At 44.0% G+C, this 16,542-nt stretch overlaps 1 protein-coding gene across 1 annotated transcript; it reads left to right on the forward strand.

The window, feature by feature from the left end:
- Positions 1 to 853: 853 nt before the first annotated feature.
- naa15b (N-alpha-acetyltransferase 15, NatA auxiliary subunit b) lies at positions 854 to 16,310 on the forward strand. Its single transcript, XM_079159930.1, has 20 exons — positions 854 to 988; positions 5,412 to 5,496; positions 5,603 to 5,707; positions 7,389 to 7,546; positions 8,352 to 8,486; positions 9,046 to 9,199; positions 9,314 to 9,433; positions 9,556 to 9,651; positions 9,814 to 9,920; positions 10,793 to 10,865; positions 11,076 to 11,245; positions 11,338 to 11,490; positions 11,702 to 11,830; positions 11,981 to 12,194; positions 12,289 to 12,482; positions 12,615 to 12,723; positions 12,847 to 12,945; positions 13,144 to 13,287; positions 14,207 to 14,304; positions 14,507 to 16,310. The coding sequence occupies exons 1-20, from the start codon at positions 935 to 937 to the stop codon at positions 14,702 to 14,704; spliced, it is 2,595 nt and encodes an 864-aa protein (XP_079016056.1). The 5' UTR covers positions 854 to 934; the 3' UTR covers positions 14,705 to 16,310.
- The last annotated feature ends 232 nt before the right edge of the window (positions 16,311 to 16,542 follow it).

Genomic DNA, 16,542 nt, shown 5'->3' on the forward strand with positions numbered 1-16,542 from the left:
CAAAAAACACTATAAATCTGTGCAATAGAAACACACTGTGCAATAAAAATACCCTGTCTGTATATATAATATTTTAGTATTTTAGTTCTTTAGTTATACACTGTGGATGTTGTACTTTTTTACTTATTCTTACTGTGTAATACTTATTTATATTACTTGTTGCTCTTGTTTTTTTACTCTGTATCTTGTGTGCACTGTCCACTTTGCTGCTGTGATCCTGTGAATTTCCCCACTGCGGGACTAATAAAGGATTATCTTATCTTATCTTAGAAGGTCGATTTCACTTTCACTTCCTGAAGAGAGAAAATTTTTCTGTGGTCACTTTAAATCTGAGTTTAAGATGAGATTCTACAAAATGATTTTGTGACATCAGGTTTGGGGGTGAACGCCAAGTGTGATGTAAACTTGAATCATTCACAGAAAATACAATGAAAACTGTTATGGTTTTGAGAAGTATAGATTGTATAGAAAATATTTTGTGTTTTTTAGATTAACATGTACGTTTCTAGAATTTTCAATATTGGAATACTAGATTGCATTTTAATAATGTTTAACAAAATAATTGAACTTTTGGGGTGCAAAACACATCAGACACAAATTATTATTCCAAGCAGAGTATTTGTATGTGTGTTAAAATCATGTATGGAGGGGATCTTCAACTTTATTTTAATTCACAACCTTCCAGGCTACTGCTGTGCTCTAAACACGTCCATTGTAAAAGCATGGACGTAAAACCAGCCGCCGCCATTTTGAAAGGTGTTGGATTCACCACGTGAGGAGGAAGTGAGTGAGGAGAAAGAAGACGGAGCAATCGAGCGGAGCGGCTGAAGCAGGGCAACCCGAGCCACCACTCGACTCTACTCGTCTCGACTACCCGGGCTAACTTTAGCTACATGTGCTGAGATCGAGGGGGAAGCTGATCTCAACCGCAACGATGCCGACAGTTACTTTACCGCCGAAAGAGAACGCTCTCTTCAAGAGGATTCTGGTGAGTTGATCCTTAAAGAGTTGCACGGAGACCTGGTGGAGTTTTAAGATGCACTGTGTGTGTGAGAGTCGGTGTAGCTCTCCGGCTGCTAGCGTTAGCTTCCGTGTGTTAGCAAAATGGCATCATTGAATGGGCTAGCTAGCCCGGCCCTGACATGCGCTGTCACCGTAACTTAAAGCCACAACTGTTGTTCTTGACTCTGCTGTGATTCGTGTGTTCAAAGTGATTAAAATGCAGCAGCATTAAAAGCATATTGGCGCTGGTTTAAATAGCCAGACTTGGCTAGGCCACAACGCTCTTCATACACAACAACCGATAAGTTACCGCTGGGCTCCACGATGTGTAGCCAGTGTACCGGTCGTGTATACTCGGAGCTCCTCAGACTAATGTAACCTCGTATTACTGCGTTGACGTTTTGTTTGTATTTATCTGAATGCATGGCCGGTGTTTTTACTTTGTGTCAGACGTGGGCCATGCTAACCAGCTATGCGAAGCTCATCACACTGGCCACTTGACGTTAGCTAATCGGCTAACGCTAGCCAACTAGCGCTAAATATCTCGACTTATCTGATAAATGTCGGTCTAAATCTGTCTGTGTGGGCTATCCGTAGTCACACAAATCACCGCTGTAGGTTGGATTAGAGCAAACTGGTAACGTTAACTTTAGCTCGTGCATGTGTGAGAACGTGCGGAAGCGAGGCACGGACCGGTGTGACTGTGTCAGCAAATCTGTAACGTTAGCTGCTTCAGGCCTTCTGCTACCCATCCATCCGTCCATCCCTCGCTTCCATATCCGAGTACCTGTTTATTTACTGTTTGCACACAGCATCATGTGGGTTAGAGACGTTGTTGAACAGCTGTGGTGTTTGCTGCATGTTTAAATAAACAGTCTTCTTTTGCCGTGCTTGTTGGCTGTCAGTGTGTCCTGTCTCTGCAAGCACATCTAGCTTTACTTTACTGTGACCCGTTTAACGTCACTGGCTAGTTCAGATAACCTTCATTGTTTTGAAAAGCACGGGCTCTGCTGGGAGTTGGTGGCTGTTTATCAGCATTCATTCATCCACCTCTGGCAGCACACCTGTGAGCTGCACCTGACCCTGAGAAGTCACAGCCCGTGTTTGCTGCAGACCTCAGAGGGAGTGTTGCTTTTCCCCTCAAAATTGTTGTGGTGCTGCACCGTTAAATGCGTTGGATGTAAATGGTGTTTTGCACAGCACTGCTACTTTTTTAAATGTATAGTACTGCAGGTTCAACAGTTGTTATTTCTGCATTATAATCTACGATTCATTTATAGAAGGATCAGTTTAATGTCCTCGGGTAAACATCATTGTTCAACTTGAATACAGTGAAGTTACTTTTTAGTTATTGTTCACAGTTAAGAGGTCTGACAGCGTTTCATCAGCGTGAAGTTGTTGTTGGATGAATGTTCTGTCATTGATTGCTCTTTCTGCAGCGGGGATGTGATTTGAGGCGCTTTTCTCCCTGGCTGTAGTCAGAAGTGGACCACACCCCTATTTATTTTTGCTTTCCCCCACTGAGTGCCCAAATGCATTGATAAAAGTTGGCAGTTCTCCAACTTCTCCATGACACTGGAGTTTCATGAGTTTCATTTTGTTGTCCTGGGGGGGGGCACTTTTCCTTGCAGTCTTGTTCTGACATGAAAAGTTTTGTGCTGCATTGAAGCTGGCAGGGCAATACATCGTATCAAGCCAGTTCCTCTTAATTTTAACTTTAACTTAGCAGCAATAAGTGATAAAACTGTGTTGCACACAAAGGGCGGTAAAGTTAGAAATGTGTGGTCCCATGGTGCCTCACAAAGCATTGACTAGAAAGTTGACCCTGACTAATGGATGTAATTCATCAAACTGGACTTCCAGGTAATTAATTTCACTGATACTTGTAGCAACTTGCCCACATCAAAGAGAAACCCCTTAAGTTTGTGTTCAGCGCTCAAGCTGTGGGACAGCTTCAGTTCAGTGAACGTCTGCCTGTTGGAAGTTATTTATTCAGGACTGTCTAGATGCATTATGGGTAGTATTCTGTGTATAGAACAATATAGGTGCCATGACCATTTAGGATGTCACACCACTGAACTATTGTTCAGATTACAAATACTTCTCTTTTCGCGATAGCTTGAATATTTCTGACGAGGTATTTCATAATAAAGAAGAGTCTGAAATCTTTATGAACACGAATGCCAAAACTCAACTACATTTTAATTTCACTGCCTTCTAAGGTAATTTAGTAGGCTGGCATCCTGGTGCTGAGGGTCCACCATCATTATCTTGAGTTGAGTTGTAACCCCAAGACTCTCCTCTTCACCACCTTCCTTCCAACATGATGAGAATGTGGCATTGGTACTTTGGGAATTGTTTTTAAATCCAGCCTAATGTTTGCACTTGAGCCCTGCAGTTTAGAGCCACTGCTCTGACAGATTCTCTCTGTAACTTGGGGCAGAGTTATTTTGTTTGAGGTAGATAACATGCTGGATATGAAGCACAGCTGGTGGTATTAATGTTGCTAAATTTACCTGAAATAAACAGTACAGTATGGGTGTGTACTAGCATCATTCTCCTAAAACAAAGCATGTCGGTGTGGAGCTTTTACACAAGCTGTGTGAGGCTGAAGCCTTCGAAGGGTGCGTCCACTGAATCGGGACACAGTTAAGTGTTTGAGGCGGACAATCGGTCAGAGCAGAGCTAGTTAAAGTTAGCTTTTAGCAGCCGGTGGCTAGTTAAAGTTAGCTTTTAGCAGCTGATGGCTAGTTAAAGTTAGCTGTAAGCAGCTGGTGGCTAGTTAAAGTTAGCTGTAAGCAGCTGGTGGCTAGTTAAAGTTAGCTTTAAGCATTTGGTGGCTAGTTAAAGTTAGCTTTAAGCATTTGGTGGCTAGTTAAAGTTAGCTTTAAGCAGTTGGTGGCTGGTTAAAGTTAGCTTTAAGCAGTTGGTGGCTAGTTAAAGTTAGCTTTAAGCAGCAAATCTGTTGCTCCACTAGTAAACTCTATAAGTTGGAAAGTGCTTGTCACAGTAGTACGACTGCTATGCCTGAGCGCTTTGTCCAGACGGCACCTACTGTTTACTTTCTGTCCATGTCAAAGCATGACGTGTTATGATTGTTAACATGCGGAACGTGTTTGTGTTAGTAGTACTCCCTTTACATAGTTTTTATAAATGTTTCTTCGTGGTAATTCTGGCACCGTCACACCATGCATCATCTAATGTTGTTGTTCGTCGTTTAATATTTTCTGTTTACTTTTAACGGCCATGTTTAATTAAGTGAGAACATTCTGTAAATTGTTTCAACACCAATGCAAAAATTTACATTTCAATATTTTATTCAACCATCTCTTTAAAGCAGATACAGTAGATGTTTTTTATTTATATTTTGGGTCATTTGATTTTCATTCAATCTAGAATTCAAAAATAATCTTTAGAGTAATCGATAAAAAAATTCAGACGGCGCACACTATTGTTGATGAAGCAGCACCATGCAGGACATTAGCCTGTTCTAGTCCTCGTGTAGTTCAACATTTAATTACTTGTCATTTCATAACCGACCTTGGCACCCGTATGCGAGGTTGACGTCATCTTTTTTTTCCACCATGAGTGAAGTTGATGGTGGGACAACGTAATACCATCTGCCAGCTTAACTCTTCCTAGCGCACGCACACACACACACACACACACACACACACACACACACACACACACACACACACACACACACACACACACACACACACACACACACGCACACACACAGAGATCAGATTAAAAGGAGGGGGGGGGGGTGTTCTGTTTATTGTGCAACTGCATACTAAATATAACTTTAGGGCAAAAATCTGGTAATTCCTTCAAGGTGGTTTAATACTGTGTGTTTTAGTAAAAAGTCTGATTCAACATGGAGCTCGGCTGTGTGCAGAATGCTGTTGAATGTTAATGATATGGATATTTCTGGAGTACATTATCTGATAATGTTGCTGGTGAACAACTATAACCCACTCTGAATTTGTGACCAGAACTTTTCGTTGTTCCTTGTTCTTTAAGGTCCCTTTATGTAGTTAGTAGAACGCTGCAACATACCGGTTCAGCTGTGGTTGGCATTCTGCTCCCATGTACCAGCTTTTAGTTCATCAGTATGGGTCTCAACAAAGTGAAATTGCAGAAATGAGTGTCCTTTTTTCGTAGTTTTTCTCCTTGCCAAGTCTAGCTTAGGACTGAGCGATATGGTCAAAATCCCTTTCCACGATATAGGTCAGTTCATAGAACGATAAATATCACAATGTAGCACGTTTTCTAGTAATTCAACCGACATTCTATATGGCTGTCAACTCCAGGGTGAATGTTCCGCTGCTTCTCTGTCTCTATCTGATACAACACTCCTGTTCTTTTGGCTTAATGTGATTTCTCTCTGCTTCCTTTGACAGCGATGTTATGAACACAAGCAGTACAGAAATGGGCTCAAGTTCTGCAAACAAATTCTGTCCAACCCCAAGTTCGCAGAGCATGGAGGTAAGCAGCAGACATGCGGACGGAAAGATGAATGAAAAGGTTGTCCTGTCTATGGGGAATATGCATTGTATTTTTTACCGTCTGCTGTGCCATTTACTCCCTGCAGAGACCCTGGCGATGAAGGGGTTGACCCTGAACTGTCTGGGAAAGAAGGAGGAGGCCTACGACCTGGTGCGAAGAGGCCTGCGCAATGACCTCAGGAGCCACGTCTGTATCCTCATTCATGCCATGGCACACACGATGTGTTAGTGCAGGAGATGTGCTCTGGGTTAACCCTGCAACTCATTAAAAAGTCCGCTATGCGTCCACCAACCTGTTTGATTAAGATAGTGTCAAACAATGAGAGACTCGTTTATAGAAGTTGTATGCTACGTTAGCTAGCTACAGACATTGATGTCTGTATCTTAGTTGCTAGCTAGCTAACAAGCTACGGATGAGCCAAGATGAGGAGATGCAAGTTTAATGATAAATGGTTTGAGGAAGATTAGTTTCGGAGCTGGTTAGCACAAAATTTGGTGCAGATCAAGTTGTGAGGAGGAGTAAAGCTTTGTTTATACTCACGCGTGGCGCCGTAGGGCGAGCCCTCCGCAGACGGCGGGAAAGCTCCGGGCATGAACGGAGGTGTTGATACTCTGTGCGCCGTTTGTTGCATTATTCTCCAAAAGACCAGAGGGTGTACAAACAAAACGAACTGTGACGAATCAAAAAGACGAGTGTGACTCATATTTATGCCCGCTGACTGTAGGTTTAACCGACAAAGAGCCGTAAATTAACCTCCACAATGCTGAGGAGGAATTCTCTGTAAACTCATAATTCATATTAATGGAATACGTTATTGCCTTGTACAAGCCATGTAAAGAAAAAGGTTATGTATATATCATGCTTTAAATATATATGCGCATATATATATATGCGCGCACACAGCCTTGTGTTATGCATGGGGAATCTTTGGGCACCTTCACTTATCTCGCTGCTCTCCTCAATGTCTGACTAAGTGCTTGTCTTTTATGCAGCTGACTATTTCAGAAGTTCCTCTTTTCTCTCCAAGAAATTGTTTTGACATTTTTTTGAGTCTTGGCTTATTTTTGTTGAGGTCTTTAAAAAGCATCGGATTTGAAATACAAATGCAAGAACCCCGACTGAAGACCTTCAGCTGATGTGTCTTTTGTGAAATGAGTGAATGTGCGTCTGATGCCACTGGACCTGGAGAGGCTCATTGTGCTGAGGAGAATAGTCGGCGCCTCCTCTCTCTATTACTCTCTTCCTGCCTCTCTCCCTGTGATTCCCAGGCCTGAGGGAAATCTCTGCACATTTCCTGCAGATAAGTGCTGGGCAGCCTCAGCCTGAAGTCAACACACTGTGTCTAAGAGCAGACAACACACTGCTGTCTTCTTTAGCTTCTCCGGTCACTTCTTATCTCGAGCAGCCCGTGGCAGAAATGTGTCTTGTTTTTGCAGTGTATACTTTGAGGGATGTATGCTGATATATGCGAAGTGTTGTTTTGAAATCGTAGGGACTTTTTTTATTTATTCAATTGTGAATTGCATTTTTCATTATTTTCTGACCTGTTTACAGATGAAACAATTTAGTGGAGAAAATAATGAAAGTGAGTGAGTTTGTTGCAGCCCTATTTCAAACCATGTCAGCAGTGACTGTTATCCTCTAATTTTGAAATTGTTTTCTTAAATGTAAACTCCGTGAAGAAGTCGCAATGTTAAAGAACAATCATTAAGTCGTTGATACGTGAATCGGTTGTCCCCTCTAACCAGGAGAGGCTTATTGGGCCCCAGTGACAACAACGTCTCTCTGCTCTTCTTAACACCTTTTTTAAATAGTGTTTTGATAACATCTGTCTGAATGGAGATTGTTCCTTAACTTTATGTGCGCCCCAGGCTGGCATGTATACGGCCTACTGCAGCGCTCGGATAAGAAGTACGATGAGGCCATCAAGTGTTATCGCAACGCTCTGAAGTGGGACAAAGACAACCTGCAGATCCTCCGAGACCTGTCCCTGCTGCAGATCCAGATGAGAGACCTGGAGGGCTACAGGGTGAGAACTGACAGTTGATCATCATTCTGAGATACCGTTTGGATTATCATAATGGAAGTCATCCTGACACACTCGGGGTCAGGCCACAGGGTCCACACCCAGTTTTGAGAAGCAAATTCCAGAAATATGTCACCTGTTCTTTGTAATACAAGAGTAAAATGATTTTCAATAATAAAGAACTTTCTGGAATACACACTCCCATCTGTCGCTCTGCTTCGTCCAGGACGCAGTATGGCTCCAGCTTTGGAGAGGACCAAGCATATCAGCAGGCAGATACCCGGCAGCAGTCAGGCGTCACAATGTAGAACAGCTCTCGTGGGACCCAGCCTGGCATTTAGATGCTTATTTAGTGGGAGGTATAAAATGCCACGGATTAGAAATATCGATGAGAATGGAGGGGCTCCAAGTCAGAGTGTATCAGGTAGCGGTGTAACGGACCGTAGTTGAACTCTGACTTGTGGAAATCTGTGTTGAAATCGACCGGAACCGGTATTGTTTGCAGCACCTGAGCTAAAAGCATAAACGATCCGTATCGCCCGATACGGCTTATCGACGAACTGCAATTGTATCTGTGGCCAAAAAGTCATTGGGTCATCTCTAAAAGTTATATTTTCACCCCTAATATTTTATTTTTTTGTTTGTTGTTCTCCCTGAGCTAGTTTGTAACAACCAGGTGTCAATACCATGTCTCCCCGAGTCATCATACACAGGACATAAGTTCGTTCTTTGGTCACCTTGTTGGTTCTGGTGGTACGCATGGATACATTTAAAAACAAACCCTGTTTGCATAATCATTTTTCTGCAGGAGACACGGTACCAGCTGTTGCAGCTGCGTCCGGCACAGCGGGCCTCCTGGATCGGCTACGCCATCGCCTATCACCTCCTGGAGGACTACGAGATGGCTGCAAAGATCATTGAAGAGTTCCGGAAAACACAACAGGTTAGACCCACTGACTGTTTACCATTTCTCCTGTATAATATCCGTCCTGCTCGTTCTTTCTACACGATGCGAGATATGGGAACTGATGGAACAAAGAGCCATGAATATGTAGTACTTTGTGTGTCGCAGATGCTGTGCAACACTCTGCAGTGTAAGATGAGTAACAGGATTACTCACATTTATTGTCATATCGTACGTGTCTGGCTTGCCGTTCTTGATGCAGCCGAGTTACAGTGCAGGCTTTTTAGTTCAAATGTCTCAACCGAGTTTTAAATATGGACGTTGTCTCTTCATCGGTCACAACTACAATGACGCTCATTCTCTCCCTCTCGCCGCCTTGCTCCTGATAAGACCAGTCTGCTTCCTGTCTTTGTGCCATATATGTAACGCAACAAGCCAACGTGACTAGGCAACGCCACGCACACACACACACACAGAATGATGCAGAGTTTCCTGAGTAGCATAGATGCAGAAGTCCATCCAGCAGCTCCTGTAGTTTTTCCACTGTCGCTTGTATAAAATGTTGAATTCACTTAACAACCCATTTGTTTCCCCCCAGACGTCTCCAGACAAAGTGGACTACGAATACAGCGAGCTGCTTCTGTACCAGAATCAGGTGCTGAGAGAAGCAGGCCTTTACAAGGAGGCCCTGGAGCATCTGTCCAACTACGAGAAGCAGATCTGTGACAAACTGGCAGTGGAGGAGACTCGAGGTGGGTCACCGTGCTCCTCACTGAACGTTTGTCTCAACTTTCAGTTTAATTTGAGCAGCTTTTTACTCTTCCTATGTACTTTGACACCAGAGTTCTGATCTCATGTTTCCGTAGGAGAGTTGCTGTTGAAGTTGGAGCGTCTGGATGATGCAACAGAGGTCTACCGCCGTCTGCAGGAGAGGAACCCAGAGAACTGGTCCTATTATCGCGGCTTGGAAAATGCCCTAAAGCCAGGTATGACGCATTGTCCTTCCTGTTAATAACGCCAGCATCATCATCACCACTGACTATAAAAGCATCCACATTCATTGTACGAGCTACAATCGCTCACACTACTGATTTTCTTTTTTCTCCAGGCGGTGTAGAAGAGAGACAAAAGATCTATGAAGACGCCTGGGAGAAGTTCCCCAAAGGACTGGTTCCTCGCCGACTGCCCCTCAACTTCCTCTCTGGTGTGGCCAATAATACATCTCCTTTCAACCAGAACAGTGACAACGTTTATAAATGAACCAGCTAGAACAAGCTTCCGTTTTTTGATTGTTTTTTCTCCACTTGTCTTTACTTGTTTTGTGGAGTTTCATGTTTCATGATCTTCTCATCGTATTTCTCTGTAGGTGAGAAGTTCAGAGAGTGTCTGGACAGATATCTGCGGTTGAACTTCAGTAAAGGCTGTCCGCCAGTCTTCACCACCCTCAAATCACTGTACAACGACAAAGAAAAGGTGACGGCACTGCTTAAGACATGACGGATGACTGTTCAACAGCTAAATCACAATGACACCTTTCCTCACTTCACTTTAAACCAGCTTACATAATGCATTGAGGGATGAGAGCTCAGTCTGGGGAGAGCTTCTTGTGAACGAGGTTTAAAGAGATAGTTTGGATTTTTAGAATTGGGGTTGTGTGAGGTACTTATCCATAGTCAGTGTATTACTACAGTAGAAGATGGCCGGTGCGCCCCTAGTTTGGAGAAGCAGACAGAAGGAGCAAAGCAATGTACTGCTGTTAATGAGAACAGCAGCTAAACATATTTTAGACGCCTAAAACAGTGTACACTGCAGTTTTGTTTTTAGTTGGTTTACTTTGCTGTCAGACAGCTACACTCTGTTTCCAACTGGGAACTGAAGCTGTCAGTGTTGTGTGACTTGGGTTTTTCACCACAGTCGCACAAACAAACCAACTGATCAAGGCAGCGGTAGACCAGCAACTCCCAAGTAATGCGTTTAAAAGGAGTCTAGTGGCTTTGAAGAGAGCGTAGAGAACGGCCACAATTCCCTTTAGGAAACCGTTGTCTTATGGCAAGGTACGGTTGTGAAAATATTCTAATTATAGCGTACTCTTAAACAGATATTGAGCAATACATTACTTAGCTCCCTTGCTGGTTCTCCTGTCTGCTTCTTCAAACTAAGAGTCTGCTGATTGCTATTTACTGTTGGTAATACACCGACTGGTAAGTGACGGATAAGTACCTCGTACAAGCAAACTTCAAAGGACCCAAACTATCTCTTTTTAAGTTGTTATGAAGTATTCCCTCACAGATGCGTACTCCATACTGCAGGTGAGGTAATGTACTCTGTGCTCTTTCTCTTTGCAGGTGGCAATAATAGAGGAGTTGGTCGTCAGCTATGAAACCACATTAAAAAGCGCTAGAATGTTCAACCAGAACGGTGAGGAGCAAATGGGTCACGACGATGAGTTTGATGTCTTTCTAAAAAAAACAATTTTGAGGGAATTTAAGAAGTACCTCAAACAGGGTTTGGTTTCATTCAAATCTTATGGAAGAGAGCTAACATATCTGTTATCTTATAAGGTTAACTGTGACAGTCTTTTGTTTACAACCCTGAAGACGTAAACTTACACAGTTCCTTATGTCACAGATGACGGTAAGGAGGAGCCGCCCACCACGTTGCTCTGGGTGCAGTACTTCCTGGCGCAGCACTACGACATCATTGACCAACAGACGCTGGCTCTAGAATACATCAACGCAGCCATTGAGAGCACGCCTACGCTCATCGAACTCTTCCTGATAAAAGCTAAGATTTACAAGGTAACGTACTCCACACACGTTAACGGTTGAACTGAGAAGCGGCGTGTTGCTGTGCTGTTGTCGTGACCGTTGTATTGACCTCTCTCCTGTAGCACGCTGGGAACATCAAGGAGGCTGCCCAGTGGATGGATGAGGCCCAGGCTCTGGACACCGCCGACAGATTCATCAACTCCAAGTGTGCCAAGTACATGCTGAAGGCTGGCATGGTCAAAGAGGCCGAGGAAATGTGCTCCAAGTTCACCCGGGTGAGAGAAGCTGACAGCTGACGAGCTGAGGCAAACTTTTGAGAGCGTCGAAAACAAAATCATGATTGTATGTAAAATAATTCGAATTCAGACGGAACACGGCACATATGACGTTTTAGTGTACTAAATGACCACGTTTCCTACAATTTGCTTGTCCCTGCTTTGTCATTTACTTTGCTCATGCTTGTGTTTTTGCTTTTTCTTTGTGAAGGAGGGCGCGTCGGCCGTGGAGAACCTCAACGAGATGCAGTGCATGTGGTTCCAGACGGAGTGTGCACTCGCCTACAAGTCCATGAACAAGTTTGGGGATGCCCTTAAGAAGTGCCACGAGATCGAAAGGGTGAGCCCTTATGAGCAGGGATTGTAGTTGTGTGTGCATGAAATGTAGTAGCTCCGTAGCTACCCAAATTATATCAGTTTCTTTTATGTATGGGTCAAATCCTTAATGTTATTTCTTATCGCATCTTCCTTTCTCCCCTCTTTTAATCAGCATTTTGTGGAGATCACCGACGATCAGTTTGATTTCCACACCTACTGCATGAGAAAGATGACGCTACGCTCCTACGTGGACCTGCTGAAGCTGGAGGACGTGCTTCGGATGCATCCCTTCTATTACAAGACTGCCGTCAGCGCCATCCAGATCTACCTGAGCCTCCACGACAATCCCCTGACTGACGACAGCAAGGAGCTGCAGGCCGACACTGGTGAGGGAGCCGGCCCGTATCAAATGCTGTCCTAATAATAAACGAGGACGTTGGTGCATTTTGTCCCTCGTTAACGCCTCACTCTCTTCTCTAGCTAACCTCTCGGACAAAGAGCTGAAGAAGCTGAGGAACAAGCAGCGGAGAGCCCAGAAGAAGGCCCAGCTGGAGGAGGAGAAGAAGAACGCAGAGAAAGAGAAGCAGCTTAAGAACCAGAAGAAGAAGAAGGAGGATGACGACGAGGAGATCGGAGGACCCAAGGAGGAACTAATACCTGACAAGCTGGTCAAGGTGAGAGAAACAAACATGAAGAATCCTTAAAACCTTATTGTCAGTGGCCAGGCAACGGAACACGTCAGCGATTAGGTGAGCCGAAGGAGTTGAAGTGATTTGTGTTCCCTCTCTGTCAATTCCTGTTTACAGGTAGAAAGTCCACTGGAAGAAGCTGTCAAGTTCCTGATCCCTCTCAAACACCTGGTCAAGGACAAAATAGACACACACCTACTGGCCTTTGAGATCTACTTCAGGAAAGGTAGGCGGGCACCTTAGAATGACGTGTCACAGACTTTTTCTTTAGTTCATACCGTGCTGATACTCTGTCCCTTAACTTTCATTTCTGCTTCAATCCGATCGACAATCCGTCTTCTCTTTTCAGAAAAATACCTGTTGATGCTCCAATCAGTGAAGAGGGCGTTGGCCATTGACCCAGACCATCCATGGTTACACCAGTGTCTAGTGCGCTTCTTCAAAGGAGGTACGAGAGAGGGTTCCTCATTAATGCCACAGCTGTTGAATCAGCATATGTAGTTGGTTTCATTACCTTATTTGTCCCTTTATCCACACATCCTTCCTCCTAACTTTCTGCCCTTTTCTCCCTACTTCTTTTCAGTGTCTGTTTTCTACATTCCTCCCACAATTGCTTCTTCAACTTCCCCTCCTCCTTTTCTTTCAGTCTCTGAGAGCACGGAGCTGCCGGAGGGGGTCAGGACCGTGCTGAAGCAGGAGATCACCCGGCTGTTCGGAGACAGCAACGCTATGAGCTTCAACCAGGCCTACCTCACCAAGCACTCGAACTCCATACCACACCGACTGGCTGGTAGGCTTCTCGCTCTCTCTCACACACACACACACACACACAATGTGGTTTAAGGATTGGTTCACGTTTAGTTAGTGAGGTTAACGATATACTGACACAACCTCAAACATCTCACCTCAGACCGTCGATGGGGGGGGCATGCTCTGTGGAAGAAAATGTTGTTCATTAAATTAATCAATCTGGTGCACTTTGAGAGTAAAGTTAGCAGGGTATGTCTATGAGGTATATGTTTGTGCCCTTGTAAAAGATGTAATCATAAACGCATTGTTGTGTAAATATGAATGGTAAAGTCCCGCTCACAAAGCATGGTAAATGAGACGGGGGTCTGGGTTTCAAGACGCACTGAGGACAGTCTGATCTTGACGCAGCATGGGGCCCCGTCCCTTCCTGCAGGGTGAGAAGTGCACAGTGAGTCCACGGCCCCGGTAAGTGGAAAGGTCTGTGCGGGGGAAGCTGTAAAGCTCACAGCCGGAGCCGCGAGTCACCTTCGGCTTTTTCAAGCAGACCTAGAGCCGCTCATAGCACACCGCCACGGAGGAATAGCGCAACAAAAGGAGAGCGTGATTGCTAAACGGAATGTGGCACAATTATCGATTGATCTCGATTATCTTGTTTTCATAATTGTTGAAAAGCCCAAATCATAATTGAAAAATATAGATAAATCACCCAGCCCTAGATAATGGAAAAACCTTTCCATCGCCTCGAGCTGGTGGTTGGATTTTTTTTGTTCCTATTTATTCCTAATGTATGGGGTTGAGATTCCACTGCACATCATAAAACCGTCGTACATCACTGAACTTAATACCAACACTCTTTGGTTCTCTCTTTCTCAAAATACTTTCACATACCTAAAAAAAAAACCCCAATCTTATATTCCTCCTGTAGTTCAGACTCATGGACTCTGTTCTCTCTCTTGCAGCTGCTAAGATGATGGTGTATCTGGACTCATCGACAGAAACCAAGGCAGCAGAGCTGGCCACTGCACTAGATGAGTCACTCAACAACAGAACCATACAGGTATTCATGGAGTTATGTAATGTAACACCTCTCTGGTAGAAAGTACATAGTATACATTGATACCACGGTGGAAATACTTGCATCGATGTAGTCATTATGGTACACAGAGTAAAGCCCTCATGTCACCTCTCGTTCACTGTAAATTGTAAACACATTTTGCTAAATGTTTAGACCCTAACGTAGTTTCTTCTTCTCTCTTCAGATCTGCACAGAGGTCCTGGAGTGTCTTCGGAGCGCCGTGCTGGGCGACTGTAAGGAGCGCGCCGAGTCGTACCGCGCTGAGTGCTACAAGCTTTACCCTTACACGTTAGCTTTCACGCCTCCGGGATACGAGGAGAACACCAAGATCGCCAATGGAGACGTTTCCACGGAAACGGAGGAGCTAGCCAACGAGATGTGAGCGCGATAGAACAACAGCGAATGAGAGAAGGAATTGGGCCGAGCACGGAGCCTTGTGGTACGCCTGGCAGCCATTTTGTAGAGCCAGACACGGGGGAAGCGAAAATGGGTGTTTCGTTCTTTGGCTCAGCTTAATCGGGTCTGTCCTGGCATGGCTTGGCTCTCTCCCACATGGTGGAAATCAGGACTGTGTGCGTGTGTGTGTGTGTGTGTGTGTGTGTGTGTGTGTGCGTGCGTGTTGAGAGCATGTGTGCGGTTGTGTATATTTGTGGGGAAGAGGAGGGGGGGGAAGAGGAAGAGGAAGATAACGGAATGGCCCTTTTACTTTTTTTAATAAAGCTGACAACCGAGCTGAAAATGAAAATAAACAATAGTTATTGGCAAACTGTCGGGAGAAACTGTGACGGACTCACACGGACTGTCTGTTTCCTCGGGAGATGATCAACAACGGTGACAGCAACCACTCGAGTTTGACTCTGTGCTCTTCTGACACAAGCCTATCGCGCACTGCGTTCCCCCTTATTTTAAAAAGCTAATTTAAATCATAATAGGACTGTCACTGGGGGGGGACTGAGCTGAGTGGATCTGATCTCTTACGGATCTGTAGGAAGCTGAGCAGGAGGAGTTACTGAGGACCCAAAGTAGACACTGAGGACATCCAGCAACCACAGGCCTGTCTGTGTCTGTGGTATCTACATGTGGCAGGGCAGTGTGTGAGCAAGGCGCCATCTCTGCAGGCGTACAGCACCAAGAACGTTTCCTCACATGTGAACAGTTTTTTGTTTTGTTTTTTGTTTTATTTCACCCTCACAGTTCCTGGTTAAACTTTGGAATATGTAATCCTCTGTCTGTTAATATGGAGCACCTTGTAGCACAGATTAAAAACTGTAAAGGTTGTGTGATGTGTGCCATTTCAAGTACAGTGATTCTCTCTAACATTGTTACATAATCCTGAGAGAGTTGGATAGATCTAAGCAATACCATAGACACCTTCCTGTCCGAGATGAATTAGTGAAACTCCTCTTGATGACGATCATTTCTAGATCTGGTTCTCCTGGCAGAGTCACTTGTGTTGTTGCTGTTGTCACTTGTTAGAAATGATTTTATCTGCATGTACACAGGGGCTCTAACAGTCTGAAGTAGGATGTTTCCACTCTCGCGGGGCTCTTCTCTGCTCATTTTAATGGCTCCTCAAAGGGTCAGAGTTCAGCATCCAAGCCCATTGCCCGAAGTGACGGAAGGGAAAAAAAGTTACACGGCGACTAAACTTATGAGCATCTGGAATTTTTTGTTTTATTTTTTCCGTTCCTCCTCCTTTTTCCCCCAATAATCTTATTTTCTTCCCTGTTTTCCTCTAATTTGGGTTCTAATGTGAAAGGTGAAATCTGAGATGGCGATGTATGATATCTCTGGATTTTTGTATTAAAACCAAACGAAAGAAAACATTTTATTTCTTTTCATCTGTATGTGTAGCCGCTGTTAATCTACTGAGCTGCTGCCAGGTCAGATTTTGGTCCTCGGATGTAGCCACTGTATATAAAATACATAGTTTGTTAGTTAAATATGGATTTGTTATTAAATAAATAAATATAATCCAAGCCAGAGTTGGTTTACGTCAGACTAAGCATATTCTTGTAATTACGTTTCCACAATATTTCCAATATATGAAAATGTGAGGGAGGCTAAATATGACTGGATCCACCAGTAGGGGGCAGCAGCATGTACACTGACTGTTTAGGTAAGATGAGAGAGCTGCTGTCATTTTAAAAAGTTATATATCACACACAGGCAGAACAATGAATAAGCCTGCACAAAAGATTAAATCATTTGTAATTATTT

This window comes from Pholis gunnellus, assembly GCF_910591455.1.
Source record: "Pholis gunnellus genome assembly, chromosome: 5".
NCBI classification, from domain to species: Eukaryota; Metazoa; Chordata; class Actinopteri; order Perciformes; family Pholidae; genus Pholis; species Pholis gunnellus.

Excerpts from the sequence above, each read along its gene's own strand:
- naa15b (XM_079159930.1), top strand. The coding sequence starts at position 935 with ATGCCGACAGTTACTTTACCGCCGAAAGAGAACGCTCTCTTCAAGAGG. Across the intron at positions 11,491-11,701 it reads TGTGCTCCAAGTTCACCCGG|GAGGGCGCGTCGGCCGTGGA; the intron begins GTGAGAGAAGCT and ends TTCTTTGTGAAG. Across the intron at positions 12,724-12,846 it reads TGAGATCTACTTCAGGAAAG|AAAAATACCTGTTGATGCTC; the intron begins GTAGGCGGGCAC and ends TTCTCTTTTCAG.